Genomic DNA, 16,360 nt, shown 5'->3' on the forward strand with positions numbered 1-16,360 from the left:
ACGATCTTGGCTCACTGCAAGCTCCGCCTCCCGGGTTCACGCCATTCTCCTGCCTCAGCCTCCGGAGCAGCTGGGACTACAGGCGCCTGCCACCGCGCCCAGCCAACTTTTTGTATTTTTAGTAGAGACGGGGTTTCACCGTGGTCTCGATCTCCTGACCTCGTGATCCGCCCGCCTCGGCCTCCCAAAGTGCTGGGATTACAGGCGTGAGCCACTGCGCCCGGCCTTATTCTGTATTCTTTAAGTGGAGCATTTAGGTCATTTACATTCAATGTTAGTATTGAGATGTGAGGTACCATTCCATTCATATGCTATTTGTTGCCTGTATACCTTGGTTATTGGTTTTTTGTTTTTTGAATTGTAGTTTTGTTTTATAGGTCTTGTGAGATTTATGCTTTAAAAAGGTACTGTTTTGATGTTTTTCCAGGATTTGTTTCAAGATTTGGAGCACCTTTTAGCAGTTCTTGTAGTGGTAGCTTGGTAGAGGCAAATTCTGTTAGCATTTGTTTCTCTGAAAAAGACTGTAGCTTTTCCTTCATGTATGAAGCTTAGTTTTGCTAGATACAGAATTCTTGTCTGATAATTGTTTTGTTTGAAGAGACTGACCAAACCCTTCCAGCTTATAGGGTTTCTGCTGAGAAATCTGCTGCTGATCTGATAGGTTTTCCTTTATAGGTTACCTGGTGCTTTTGTCTCACAGCTCTTAAGATTCCTTCCTTCATCTTAACTTTAGATAACTCGATGACAATGTGCCTAGGCAATGATCTTTTTATGATGAATTTCCCAGGTTTTCTTGGTGCTTCTTGTAATTGGATGTCTGGGTCTCTAGCAAGGCTGGGGAAGTTTATTCCCCTCAATTATTCCCCCAAATATGTTTTCCAACTTTTAGATTTCTCTTCTTCCTCAGGAACACCGATTATTCTTAGGTTTGGTCATTTAGCATAATCCCAGACTTCTTGGAGGCTCTGTTCTTATTTTCTTATTCTTTTTTCTTTGTCTTTGTTGGATTGGGTTAAGTCAAAGACCTTGTCTTTGAGCTCTGAATTTCTTTCTTTTACTTGTTCAATTCTATTGCTGAGCGGGGCCCGGTGGCTCACGCCTGTAATCCCAGCACTTTGGGAGGCCGAGGTGGGCGGATCACGATGTCAGGAGACCGAGACCATCCTGGATAACACGGTGAAACCCCGTCTCTACTAAAAATACAAAAAATTAGCCAGGCGAGGTGGCGGGCGCCCGTAGTCCCAGCTACTCCGGAGGCTGAGGCAGGAGAATGGTGTGAACCCGGGGGGGGGGGGGGGAGCCTGCAGTGAGCCGAGATCACGCCACTGCGTTCCAGCCTGGGTAACAGCCAGACTCCATCTCAAAAAAAAAAAAAAAATTCTATTGCTGAGACTTTTCAGAGCATTTTGCATTTCTATAAGTGTGTCCATTGTTTCCTGAAGTTTTGATTGTTTTTTATTTATGCTGTCTGTTTCCTTGAGTATTTCTCCCTTCACTTCTTGTATCATGTTTTGGATTTCCTTACACTGGGCTTTGCCTTTGTCTGGTGCTTGCCTGATTAGCTTAATAACTGACCTCATGTATTCTTTTAAAGGTAAATTGGGGATTTCTTCTTGATTTGGGTTCCTTGCTGGTGAGCTACCGTGATTTTTTGGAGGTGTTAAAGAACCTTGTTTTGTCAAGGTTACCAGAGTTGGTTTTCTGGTTCCTTCTCATTTGGGTAGGCTCTGTCAGAGGGAAGGTCTAGGGCTGATGGCTGTTGTTCAGATTCTTTTGTCCTGTGGGGTGATCCCTTGATGCAGTACTCTCCCCCTTTTCCTATGGATGTGGCTTCCTGACAGCTGAGCTGTAGTGATTGTTATCTCTCTTCTGGATCTAGCCACCCAGCGAGTCTACCAGGTACCAGGCTGGTACTGGGGGTTGTCTGCACAGAGTACTGTGATGTGAACCATTTGTGAGTCTCTCAGCCATGTATACCAGCACAGTATTTGGGGTGTCTCCTGGGTCCTGCAGGAGCAATCCACTTACTTCAGGGAGTCTGTGGGTCCTCTCAGCTTTCCTGATTTATTCCTGCAGTCGTTCTAGAGCAAAAATTCAATATGCGAGCCTCCACACACTGCTCTGTCCATCCAAGTTCGAGCTGCAATCTAGTCCTGCCTCCCATTCACTGTGATTCCCCCTTTATTTATTTATTTATTTATTTATTTATAAAAAGTGGACTAAGTCACCTAAATCTTAGAACCCAAGTTCTACTTAATGAATAGGTCAACCTAGAAATAACTCAGAAAGTAACAGCAAGACCTATGATTCTAAATGCCAAAATCGTTAAAGTCATTTGCAAATGCATTTGAAAAATAGTCCAATTTTCCAGTTGCCTCATTACAGCTTTTCTCCTCAACAACAGGTAGGTAGATAGGTACTGGATCACCTTCAAATGGCTGGTGCAGAACAATTTCTAGTCATTGATTTTTGTGCAATAGTTTTGGTCTTTGATATCAGTGCTGTGTGAAAGTTTTCTTTGTCTTTTATTTGTCCTGAAACAATTTGAATAGCATCGGAAATATATATTCTATTTTGGAGAATTTCCTTTTTAACCCTCTGGGACTGGTACTTTCTTCTTACTGCCGTTGGAGTGGCTCATTGACACCTTCCTCTATTTCTTCTATGGAAATTCATCTGTTAAGAATTTCATCAATGGATGAATGGATAAACAAAATGCGATATTTACATACTATGGCATATTCAGCCTTTAAAAGAAATTCTAATACATGCTACAACATGAATGAACTTTGAAGACATTATGGTAAATGAAATAAGAATGAATCCATTTAGATATCTAGAGTAGTCAATTCATAGAGACTGAATGCTGGTTACCAGAGGCTGAGGAGAGGAGGTAATGGGGGGGTTATCATTTAATGAATACATAATTTCAGTTTGGGAAGATGAAGAGTTCTGTAGATGGATGGTGGTGGTGGTTGCACAATAGTATGAATATACTGAACGCCACAGAACTGAACACTTAAAACTGGTTAAAGTGGTGAATTTTATGATATGCATATTTAATCACAATTAAAAATGCTTATTAAAAGATGTACTAGTTATGAAATAGCATACCTCATCTGTTTCAAACTGGGTGTGGCTAACAATGAGGTAGAAAAGCAGCAAGCAGGTACAGAGATTTACAATAGCTGCTCTAGGTCCTATCAGGTAAAGGGATCAGCAGATGTGAAGTCAAGAGTCTCCTATAAGATTTGACTTTCTTGGAAACATATTTTAGTTTATCCATTCATCCATTGATGGGCACTGGGTTGCTTCTGCTTTTTGGCTATTGTGAATAATGCTTCTGTGAACGTGGGTATACAAATAGCTGTTTGAGTCCTAATAGGCTTGTTATTTTTGAGTGCACAGATCTGTATATTCGCAATTGAAATAGGGAAAGTCTTTATATACATATAAACATAATTTATAATACAATAAGTCCTCAATGTTGTTGATAGTTTCTGGGAAACTGCGAGTTTAAGAAAAACAACATATAATGAAATAATTTTACCATAGGTGAATTGATATAAATAAGAGTTAAGTCCCTATGGCATACATTTCTGGTCACAAAAACACTACCAAATTTCTAATAAAGACCCAAAACACTTCTAAAATTAAAAAAAAAAAAAAAAAAAAGAATTTCAGTTTCTCCTCTAGTTAGTTCTTTCAAGTTATTTTTTCTTGTATAATTATCTATTTAATCCAGGTTTTAACATTTATTTGCATAGAGATGAGCAAAATAGGCTCTTATAGTTCTTTTATTTTAATTGGTATCTGTATTTTCTTCTATCATTTTTATTTTATTTTGTTTTATTTTATTTCTTTTTCTTTCCTTAATTGGTTGGGTAAATTTTCATTAGTTTATTTAAAGAACTAGCTCTCAGATTTTGTTTATTCCACATTTTCCCCTAGTTCATTAATTTCCACTTTTATCTTTATTTTCTTCTTTTTGCTTTTATAGGTATTTTTTTTTCTTCTTTTACATTTTCAGTTAGATATTTCCACCTACAAAGAAGCAGAGACACAAAATATAACTTTAAAGGTTTTTTGCCAAAGTGAAAACAGCTGCCAGGAAGACTCAGACCCCAGTAACCTTGGATATGAGCTTGTTTCCGCCTTTGTCACCAGTATGTTTTTAAAAGCGAAAAGAGGCCACAAGGAGTGGGCTGATACAAAGTTGTCAGGAATTTTCACTGGTTTACAGAGATGACATTGATTAGTGATTGGCTATACACTGTATGGGCTACGGTGTCCTGTGTGTGGCATTGTTGGGTTAATTTATAGCCACTCATGGGATAGCTAGCAGTTTCAAGACAGGATTCCTTAGCCCAAGGAGGGAAGTGGTCTGTGACTGCTATCTCATTCCCACGTGCCTCTGGGGACTGATCATTTAGAGGAGGTTTGCATTCCTCAGATAAAAGCTTCTTTTCTTTCTCAGATGCTAAATTAGTTATTATTTACGTTTAAAATTTTCACATGTCATGTGGCCTCTTTTGTGAACTGCTTTCATTATTAATTTCTAGTTTTAATGTAGCATGATAAGCAAATCTTTTCTCTGCTGTTTTAACTTTAAGTCCTGATGTTGTCTTTATGGCTTAAAATGTGGTCAGTGTTAGGAATAAAAATCCATGGCTGCTCAGGAGGTTACAGGGAGTTGCAGCCCTGTGTCCCTCCTGTACAGTGAGTGTGGGCTGGCTCTAGGTATCCGCTATCTGCTGAGCCCCTTTGCTCACCCTTTTCCGTGGTCCTCATAACCACACCCCACCCACCAGTGGGAAAGGCTGATGAGGGAGAAGGGATGTTGGCGGTGAGAAAAGAGAGAGAGAAAGAGAGGGAGGAAGGGGAGAGAAAGGAAAACAGATGGAGAGGGAGGGAGAGAGAGAGAGGCGAACATTGGATAAGATGAGGTTGAGGATCAGGATTCTGGGTGATCCTCCCACATGGCTGGCCCTCTGTCCTGAGTAGGAAAACATAACCCTGTTTTACCCTTTTCACTGGAAATCCCAATTCCTTGGACAACCCAGGTGGCCCAAGCCTCTTCCTTTGTGTCTCCTGCCCTGCCTTGCCTGTGGAGACCCCTGCAGCATGGGCACTCCCACCTCATCACACAGCCTCTCACAATTTTGGAGATTCTTTCATTTACCACCTTTTGGAATCACTGTCCTAGATGTTTCTCTACAATGGACTTGGCTTTGCTGTGTGAATCATTCTGATCATTCTTATTTGAGATACGTGAGTTTAGTGATTTTTGTCTTTATTGAAATGACAGATGTTTGTCATATTTTACATTATGGGCTCTGTGTACATTTTAAAATACATTTCATTGAATAGTCTTTTCTTTCTTTTGTATGTTCATCTGAGTTAGCCTTCTGATACTTGAAAGGTTTGTGCCTTGTTTTAGTTGACCCCTTTTATTTATAAAATGTCCTTATCCCTCTGTTTCTTTAGAGTATCCGTTCATCAGCTACTATGAGCGATGATGAAATTAGCATATTTCCCATCTTCCTCTTCCCTTCTCTCTTCTTTTCACCTTTCTTAATTGCTTTGTTAAATCTTCATGTCTTTTGATTTCCAGCAATTACTTATGAGGCAATCTGCATTATTCCACAGCTCCTACCTCTTCTCTTCTCCAGCCCAAATTTCATTTACTGTATGATTTCTACATTGTCAGAACATGAAATATTTACCTTTTTTTCTGCCACCTATGTATTAGTTTGTTCTTGCATTGCTATAAAGAAATACCTGGCCAGGCGCGGTGGCTCAAGCCTGTAATCCCAGCACTTTGGGAGGCCGAGGCGGGCGGATCACGAGGTCAGGAGATCGAGACCATCCTGGCTAACACGGTGAAACCCCGTCTCTACTAAAAATACAAAAAATTAGCTGGGCGTGGTGGCGGGCGCCTGTAATCCCAGCTACTCGGGAGGCTGAGGCAGGAGAATGGCGTGAACCCGAGAGGTGGAGCTTGCAGTGAGCCGAGATCGTGCCAGTGCACTCCAGCCTGGGGGACAGAGAAAGACTCCGTCTCAAAAAAAAAAAAAAAGAAATACCTGACACTGGAAAATTTATAAAGAAAAGAGATTTAATTGGTTCACAGTTCTGCAGACTTTATAGGAAACATTGATGTGGGCATCTGCTCAGCTTCTGGGGAAGCCTCAGGAAACTTACAATCATGGCAGAAAGCGGACGGGGAACACACACATTACGTAGCCAGAGTAGGAGCAAGAGCGGGGGGAGGTGCCACACACTTTTAAAAGACCAGATCTCATGAGAACTCACTATCATGAGGACAGTACCAAGTGGCAGGGATTGGGGGCGACACTAAACCATTCATGAGAAATCTGCCACCATCATCCAATCACCTCCCACCTCCTCACCGCCAATGCTGAAGGCCCAGCCTTCAATACTGGGGAATGCAATTTGACATGAGATTTGGTGGGGGCACAGATCCAAACCATATCAACCTGCTTCCCCACATTAGTCTTAGTTCTGGTTCTAGAGCTAATATATTCGGTCCTCACTCGGCTTTTTTTTGGCATGGTGTTCCTGTTTGGTTGTCTGAGGTTTGTCCTCTAGTAGATTTTTTTTAGGAAAATTCATGGAATAAGCTTCCTCTAAGTTCCCATATTCAAAACTGTTGCTGCCATTATGTTGGAATGACAGTGTGCTGGCTCTGGACTCCTTGGACACATGTTCTTTTCCTGGGGAATCTGGTTGTCTTTCCATTCTGTTCTCTCCTGTAACCATGGTTCTCCAAGTATGGCCCAGCAGCATCATGACCACCTGAGACTGGCTTAGAATACAGACTGTCAGGCCCACTGCAGACCTACTGAATCAGAAATTCAGCTGGTGGCCCTGACACTCTGTCTGAAGAAGCCTCCCTGAAATTCTACATTCTGTCTTTCTTATCTTGTGATTCCAAAGTCAGCCTACTTCCCCCCACCATTGATTAATGTTTTTCTGTGATTGTCAAGAGAATTACTTCTTTTCTTTCTTTCTTTCTTTTTTTTTTTTTTTTTTTTTTGAGACACAGTCTCACTCTGTTGCCCAGGCTGGAGTACAGTGTACAGTGGCATGATCTCGGCTCACTGCAACCTCCACCTCCTGGGTTCAAGCGATTCTCATGCCTTAGCCTCCCAAGTAGCTAGGATTACAGGCATGCACCACCACGCCTGGCTGATTTTTGTATTTTTAGTAGAGATGGCATTTCACCATGTTGGCCAGGCTGGGCTTGAACTCCTGACCTCAAGGAATCCACCCGCCTCGGCCTCCCAAAGTGCTAGGATCACAGGTCTGAGCCACTGCACCCAGCCGGTAGTTATTTCTTTATTTGCAACTCCAGCAGCTTTACCAGGACATGTCTAAGTGCTGGCCACTCTGGGTCACCTTTCTCCAGCACGTGGTGTACCTTTTCAATGTGTCCTTTGTTTCAGGAAAGATTTCTTGAATTAGATCTTTACATTGTTTCTATTCCAATATGTCAGCTTTCTTTTTGGGAGACTGGCATACATCTATTAGTTCTCTTTTGTCTTTTCAAATCTTTTTTGTTTTTCCTTTTTCATCTGATCCGCTCTCCTCATATTTTCCTCTGCATCCCTTCTTTTGTGTTCTACACTTCCCATTCTCCATTATACTCTAAAATGTTGACTTTGTTTCCTTCAAAGACCAGATGCTCTCTGGTCTTGCATCTCAGAAGATAATGATTCCTCAAGTTTTTCAGTCCTATTCTTGTGGACAGTGTTTTTCTGATAAATTATTTTAATCTATTATGAGTATTTCCTGAATTTTCCCTCTTGACTCTTATAGTATCTTGTACATGCTGAATGGTCTTTTCTCCCTCCTTTTCTCCCTTTATCCTTCCCTCCCGTCTTCTCTCCTGCCTTCCTTCCTTTCTTCCTTTCTTTTTTTTTTCTTCACGGCATTACTCATAATTTAAAGAGTTGCATTTTTTCTGAACTAACTGCAGGTGGAGTGTGTGTGTGTGTGTGTGTGTTGCGTACACACATGTATGTGTGTTGATGATATTCACAGCCACTGAGCCCTTTGGCAACTGAGTTCTCACTTTAGGACGTTTTCTGTTTTCTTCCTTCAGTATGGTTCCTGCTCATGCGTGCTTGATATTTGCCGCTTTGAACAGTTTTTGCATCTATTTTGTATTCTGAACATGCTAGCTACCTCCTAGTTTCACCAAACAAAAAGAGAAAGAGTTTTTATTTTTATTCACTGTTTTCCTTTTTGTTTTTGGATTAACTCCTAGAAGATTAAGTAGAAGGCTAACTATATCTCTATTTCACATCAGGACTTGCTCTATTATAATAATTTTAAGCATCTGCAACTTTGATACATATTCATTGGTTTCTTTTGTTGTTTTATGAATAAAGTAAGGAATTGGTATTTGTATTAGGCCATTCTCCAATTGCTATAAAGAAATACTTCAAACTGGGTAACTTATAAAGAAAAGAAGCTTAATTGGCTCACGGTTCTGCAGGCTTTACAGGAAGCATGGTGCCGACGTTTGCTCAGCTTCTGGGGAGGCTTCAGGAAGTTTACAATCATGGTAGAAGGCTACAGGGCAGCAGGCACATCACACAGTGAAAGCAGAAACGAGAGAGAGAGAGTGAGATGCCATACACTTTTAAATAGCCAGATTTCAAGAGAAGTCACTCACTATCGCAAGGACACCACCAAAGGATGGTACTAAACCATTCATGAGAAATCCACTCCCATCATCCAGTCACCTCCCACCAAGCTCTACCTCCAACTTTGGGTATTACAATTCGACACGTTAGATTAGGGAGAGGTAAACATCCAAACTATATCAGTATTACATCTTCTATCAGGGTTAAGTCTAAAATCAACTTGAGGCTAGGTGAGGTGGTTCATGCCTGTAATCCCAGTACTTTGGGAGGCTGAGGTGGATCACCTGAGGTCAGGAGTTCGAGACCAGCTTGGCCAACATGGTGAAATCCTGTCTCTACTAAAAATACACACACACACAAAATCAGCTGGGCGTGGTGGCGGACAACTGTAATCCGAGCTACTTGGGAGGGTGAGGCAGGAGAATCGCTTGAACCCAGGAGGCAAAGGTTGCAGTGAGCTGAGATCATGCCACTGCACTCCAGCCTGGGCGACAGAGTGAGACTCTATCTCAAAAAAAAAGTCAACTTGAAAGTAAGATATGCCTGGCCGGGCGCGGTGGCTCACGCCTGTAATCCCAGCACTTTGGGAGGCTGAGGCGGGTGGATCATGAGGTCAGGAGATCAAGACCATCCTGGCTAACATGGTGAAACCCCATCTCTACTAAAAATACAAAAACAAAATTAGCCAGGCATGGTGGTGGGCACCTGTAGTCCCAGCTACTTGGGAGGCTGAGGCAGGAGAATGGCGTGAACCTGGGAGGCAGAGCTTGCAGTAAGCCAAGATCACGCCACTGCACTTTAGCCTGGGCAACAGAGTGAGACTCCGTCTCAAAAAAAAAAAAAAAAAGAAAGTAAGATATGCCTAAGATTTGGTCACAAAGATTTCCAATGCCAAATTCCTCTGAGTCCGTGGAGTGTATTCTTAACTATTATATAAACTGCCTTTTCTTTTTTTTTTATTGTACTATAAGTTTTAGGGTACATGTGCACAATGTGCAGGTTTGTTACATATGTATCCATGTGCCATGTTGGTGTGCTGCACCCATTAACTCGTCATTTAGCATTAGGTGTATCTCCTAATGCTATCCCTCCCCCCTCCCCCCACCCCGCAACAGTCCCCGGAGTGTGATGTTCCCCTTCCTGTGTCCATGTGTTCTCATTGTTCAATTCCTACCTGTGAGTGAGAACATGCGGTGTTTGGTTTTTCGTCCTTGCGATAGTTTACTGAGAATGATGATTTCCAGTTTCATCCATGTCCCTACAAAGGACATGAGCTCATCATTTTTATGGCTGCATAGTATTCCATGGTGTATATGTGCCACATTTTCTTAATCCAGTCTATCGTTGTTGGACATTTGGGTTGGTTCCAAGTCTTTGCTATTGTGAATAGTGCCGCAATAAACATACGTGTGCATGTGTCTTTATAGCAGCATGATTTATATTCCTTTGGGTATATACCCAGTAATGGGATGGCTGGGTCAAATAGTATTTCTAGTTCTAGATCCCTGAGGAATTGCCACACTGACTTCCACAATGGTTGAACTAGTTTACAGTCCCACCAACAGTGTAAAAGTGTTCCTATTTCTCCACATCCTCTCTAGCACCTGTTGTTTCCTGACTTTTTAATGATGGCCATTCTAACTGGTGTGAGATGGTATCTCACTGTGGTTTTGATTTGCATTTCTCTGATGGCCAGTGATGATTAATTCAAGATGGTTTAAAGACTTACGTGTTAGACCTAAAACCATAAAAACCCTAGAAGAAAACCTAGGCATTACCATTCAGGACATAGGCATGGGCAAGGACTTCATGTCTAAAACACCAAAAGCAATGGCAACAAAAGCCAAAATTGACTAATGGGGTCTAATTAAACTAAAGAGCTTCTGCACAGCAAAAGAAACTACCATCGGAGTGAACAGGCAACCTACAAAATGGGAGAAAATTTTCGCAACCTACTCATCTGACAAAGGGCTAATATCCAGAATCTACAATGAACTCCAACAAATTTACAAGAAAAAAACAAACAACCCCATCAAAAAGTGGGCAAAGGACATGAACAGACACTTCTCAAAAGAAGACATTTATGCAGCCAAAAAACACATAAACTGCCTTTTCTAACTTGTGGTCCTGAAATCTGCCTTTTGACATGAAACAACACATAGCACACTCTTAGTTAAGTTCTGGTTCCTGTACATGGGATGACCTGCATGGGTATCTATTTCACTTTCTACTTGTCATTAAAATTCGTGTGCAAAATTATTTTGGACACAGTTATGAGGAGCAGTATTGTAAGAAAATTGCAATAGAGTTATGAATGGTGTCTCAACATTTGAGATATAGCTTCCAAGATGAGAATACAATTTGGGAAAGTGTACCTATTTCTTCTACGTGTTAATCTGAGTTGTGCTTAGAGTAGGATGCCCTTTTCTCTGGCCTTTGCTTATCACAGTATTCCCAAATCCTCTTGCATGCTACCATTTTCACTATTCTTCCCCAGAGATAGACTTTTACTCTTTAAGATCATTCCCTTTTTTCTTCTTATTATGCTGCTAGTAGATCCACATATTACTCCATATAATTTGGATGTAGCAAGTGAAGAGAGAAATGACTATCTTAATTCCTAAGAAAGCATTGCATACTCTAGGCCTACAGCAAGTTGTTTAACTTTTCGAGCTTCAGTATTCCATTCTGTAAACTTGATTGGTCCCTTGATAAACATTTATTATGTATGTACTAAGTGTTCTGTGATGAGGTTTGAGGACAAGAAAGACAGAGAATGTAGTGAGTCTGAGAGGGAAACCCGGCCCACGTTCCCTAGTCAGATGCCGGGTGAAGCAGTGATTCTGCCTGGGTCATTCAAAGAGGCTCATGGTAGGTGCGAGTTGGCCAGATGGAGGCACAAAGAAGGACGTTGTAAACTGAGAGAAGACTGCACAGGGGCATATTTGTGATGGAGACCGGCCGTCTGAGCAGTGGAGCCTGGTTTCGTGTGGCTGATGCATCAGGTGTGGGCCTGGTGGAGTCAAGGATGAGTGATTGGGACCAGCTCAGCTGAGGGGGAAGGGCTCAGGTACAGATTTGCTCCTGTGACACATGAGGAATCACTTAACATTTTCAAGCTTGGGAATGACACGATCAAATGTACAGTTTAAGAATATTGTGCAGGGAGTTGAGGTTAGAGGATTGCTAATGTCTTTCCAGTTCAGTGGAATTGTATTGATAGTCTATTGCTGTGTTAACAAGCCACCCTAAACTTAGTGCCTTAAAGCATAACCTTTTATTCAGCTCCCAGTTCTGCTAGGAGTTCATCAGGTCTGAGCTGGTCTTAGAGGGGCTCACTCACAGATCTGCAGCCAGCTGCCAATCAGCCAGGTGGCTCTTGTCCTGGAGGTGACTGACCCTCGGCTGGGGCCATGGGGAGACTCAGTCATGTGTCTCTCATCCTTCAGCAGACTAGGCCAAGCTATTCACATGGAAATGACATGGTCCCAATGACAATGACAGAGGTCCCAAGACAAGAAAGAGAGGGCAAGCCCCAGTGTGCAAGCACTTTGAAAATCCACTGGCCATATGATTAGCACTAATATGAGAGGTGAAGCAATAGTCTTCTCCACTTAATGAGAGGAGCCACAGAGTCATATTATAGTTGTATTGTAAGTGTGTGAAAAGCGGGTAAGGGTTTGGGGCCATTTTTGTCATCCACCGTCATAGTTATTTGATATATTCCCGTTTAGCTGTTTAAGTATTATTTGTCTAGCTGTGGGATAACTAATATCTATTTTCTTCCTTATGAATATTTCCTACTGCACAGGATTGACAACATAATTCTCAAGGCCCAGTGGAAAATGAAAATGCAGGACTCCTTGCTAAAAATAATTACGAAGAATTTCAAGATAGCAGAGCATTAAATCACTCATATAGCTCCATTGCATGAGGGGCTCTGTGCAACTGTATGGGTCACATGCCTGTGAAATGGCCCTGCTGCTACAAGAGACAAGAAAGATCACCTCTCCTGTATCAGTTCCCATATTAGTCACCCTATTATGACCATTCTACAAATGTTAACTGTTATGCTTGTTATTAAAAATTCACCAAGTGTCCGTTCTTTCTTATTTTTCCAGAAGGAATCTATATGCTCAAAGCTGTTATTTATAATGAGTTTCATGGAACCAAAGTGGAGCTTGGGCCTTATTATGTGGAGATTGGCCATGAGGCCATGTCTGCATTCATGAACTCCAGCAGTGTCCATGAGGATGAAGTGCTTGTCTTTGCTGACTCCCAAGTGAATCAGAAAAGTAAGACCTATGTCTGGAGTCTGAGCAAGCACACCTCAACTATAAACGAAGCAGGGCGTCTCTGCTTTACTTACACTGCTCAAGTTATAGCAGTTCTAAATTTGATACAACATCCTTCATTCATTCTTCCCTAATTCAGAAAATATGTCTTGCAGAATACTGTGTTCTGAGGGAACATGAAGATAAAGTCATACAAAGTCTTCATCTCAAGGAATCTATTATCTTAGTGAAATCATTAAGATATGCATAGAAGCAAGATGAGACACGACATTAAAAATGCTCAGGAAGGATATAGCTAAGGGGCTGGGAGATTTTAGGAGACAGGAACTTTATCTAACTGTGGGAACAGGGCACATCTGAGGTGGGAGCTGGCATACATGATGAGCCTTGCAGCACGGGCTGGAGGCACATTTTGGTCAGACAGCATGGCCTTGAGCTAAAACAGAATTGAGAAAGCATCCAGTGCTCACTGAGTGTGCCAGGTGCACACTGATGCATTGATGAAGGACAAAATATCCATTCCACTTTATCTACTGCTAATGCCTCACTCATGTCACCCCACCTTATCCGCACAGCTACCTGTAAGGGAGGTATTCGCTTCAAGTCAGTTTTGTAGAGGGAGGGGCCGGAAGTTCAGAGGCCAGTGGGGGTGGGAATGGGGAACTCCAGCCACTTAACTGTAGAAAAAAGAGTCCCTACACTTTACAACAAAGCAAATGGGGAGCCAGCCAGAGGCACTCCCAAAGTGCCCAGCCTACATGGATGGGATGATGGGGTCACATTTCCCAGAAACAGGAGAAAGGAGGATCCAATGGAGGGATGAGTCTCAGTGAACTCATCCATGTAAGAATTCTTTTCAGCTGTTCCACACAGTGGCTGTACCTGTTTACAATCAGACTAGTGAGAAACTCTCCATCCAAGAAGTTATGACATACATATAGCACAATTTTTTTAACCTGTTTGCCTACCCTAACTAGCCAGTCGGTCATTCATATTGACTTGTCTTATCTAAACCTGAATAAATAAGCAGCACGTCTAGCCAGTGCAAGAGCACAGTTCTTGTAAATCTCCAATGGTTCCATGCCAGGATTTAGAGTAGGAAGGTCCAAGTTTGCATCCAGCCCTACAGCTCGATCATAGGGTATTCTTATGCAAATCTGTAAACTGTATCTTTTTTTTTTTTAACACTTTTGATTATCAGATTGTGCTCAGAATTAATTTTCAGGCATGGTTAATAAGACCATGTGATATTTATTTATCATATATCTATTTTTAGTCATATGATACTTATTTTTCAAAAATTCTGATGCATTGATGAAAGACAGAATACCCATTCCGCTTTATCTCTGTTATAAACAAGTATTTTCTCTTTATAAAGTGAAAACTATGCAGAAGAACAGTAGTAATAATAAATAACCCTCCTTAATATCCTTTTATGATAAATGAGTTGCTCTAAATCTTCTTAGACATCACAGTACTCTTTCAGAATCTGATTCAGTGTTTGGTATCCACCTCCATATGTATGTACATACATATGTACATGCATGTGTGGTATGTCATAGGAGGGTATGTGTGGTATGTGTGTACATGTGGTGCGTATGTGTATAGTGTATATGCTGTGTATGGTGTGTATATGGTACGTATGTGTGTATATGCTATATGTGTGGTATGTGTATGGTGTGTGTACATGTATGTATACATATATGCACAATCTTACATCTTATAGGACTTAAAAGCACAAGGCTTATCTTTAGACCCCTATTTAAGAACTCCTGTGAAGTGAAGACTACTTGTACATATTGAGAAATACTTTAAAAACAAGGCCATCTATCAAAGTAATTAACATATTTCAAAGGAATTAACATATTTAATACCATGTAGGGAGTTCTCAGATAGAGAAAATATACAAAAAAAAATTTAATGACAGAAATTCTGTGATTAAGTTTATGTTTCCCAGGTATGCCTGATTTCAGAGCACATGCTTAGAATTTTGAAATTTATTGAGATTCAAAGAGGGAAAGTTAAAAATGAAAAATACTGACTGTGTGTTGCATGATAAAAGTGAATTAATTTTAAGACTTTTTCTCTTATCTCCTTTTTTTCTCATTTTAGGCACTGTGGTTATACATCACTTTCCATCTATTCCTTCATATAACGTGTCCTTTATTTCTCAGACTCAAGTGGGTGACAGCCAGGCTTGGCACAGCATGACTGTCTGGTATAAGATGCAATGTATGTCTTTGTTTTAATTCCAGATTTAACAAAAACCTCCCTCGCGCGGTCAGCTGAGATTAGGAAAGCCATAGGCAGCAGCAGGTTTTGTTATCAGCTCTGCCGGAGAGCCCCATTTGTCCTTGAACAGGTTCTTTGTTCACCTGCCATTTGTTCTCGGACTTTTCTGAAACCACAGGCATTAAGGCTCCCAACTGAAGGGATGGGAAGGTGGGTTATCGGGACTGTTATCTGCCAGCTCCATGTGCCACACCCTTTCTAGCAGACTCGCAAAAGGAGTTGGCCCTATGGCCTTAGGAACACCTACTGTGCAAGCACTTTGGGGCCTTTGAACCAGTGCCAGCACTGCCTACCACGTGCCCACAGCTGCATCCTTGCTGCCAACCTGCATGCGTATCAGAGCTTCCTCACCATCACTCAAGCCCATGACCAAGTGGGAAAGTAGAGGTACTAGTTTCTCTGGAGATTCCAGCCCTCCTATGTTGACATAGCCATACCTTCCTTTCTTTTGCCACAGCCGTCTCTGTCTACACAAATGGAACTGTGTTTGCCACAGACACGGACATTACATTTACAGCTGTTACCAAGGAAACAATACCCCTGGAATTTGAGTGGTATTTTGGAGAGGATCCACCGGTGAGGACAACTTCAAGAAGCATTACAAAAAGACTCAGCATCCCCCAATGGTCAGTAAAAGTAGCAGTCCTGCTGAGTAGCTGTTTGTACCGCAGCCTATACTCAGTCTGAAGATCACCATGCTGCTACTGAAGGCATTTTATGGCTGTTGCATTTGTATTATAATGGGCCACTAGGTCCTTCTGTGAAACAAACTCAACATAAAATTTAAGGGAAGATTTAGTTCATTTCTCTTCAGCTTGAACTAAGGGAAACGGTGTAGGGCTTGGAAGCAGACAGTCCTAGGTTCGAATTCTATCTCGGCCACCCATGTGACCTAAGAAATTCCTCATCTAAGAAAGGGCAATGATGCTTACCCCTACTGCTTTGAGAAGTGAATTAAATAATGAAGAGGGGGTAGTCAAAAATATCAACCCCCTTCTGCTCAATAAGATGAAAATCACTGGATACTTTCATAGTTCTTACAAATTAAATGCTGCCTCCCCCTCCCCCGCCTTCCTCTTGAAGTATAGCAGACGGTTT

The 16,360-nt window shown here is 41.5% G+C and overlaps 1 protein-coding gene across 1 annotated transcript in view; it reads left to right on the plus strand.

The window, feature by feature from the left end:
• PKD1L1 (polycystin 1 like 1, transient receptor potential channel interacting) overlaps positions 1–16,360 on the plus strand; it is a 177,506-nt gene that overhangs the window by 33,588 nt on the left and 127,558 nt on the right. Inside the window, exons 9-12 of the mRNA XM_063609574.1 lie at positions 4,001–4,166; positions 12,797–12,970; positions 15,083–15,202; positions 15,720–15,888. Coding sequence (XP_063465644.1) covers positions 4,001–4,166; positions 12,797–12,970; positions 15,083–15,202; positions 15,720–15,888 — 629 coding nt within the window. The remainder of the gene's footprint in view (positions 1–4,000; positions 4,167–12,796; positions 12,971–15,082; positions 15,203–15,719; positions 15,889–16,360) is intronic.

Source organism: Symphalangus syndactylus, chromosome 9, assembly GCF_028878055.3.
Source record: "Symphalangus syndactylus isolate Jambi chromosome 9, NHGRI_mSymSyn1-v2.1_pri, whole genome shotgun sequence".
In the NCBI taxonomy this organism is placed as follows: Eukaryota; Metazoa; Chordata; class Mammalia; order Primates; family Hylobatidae; genus Symphalangus; species Symphalangus syndactylus.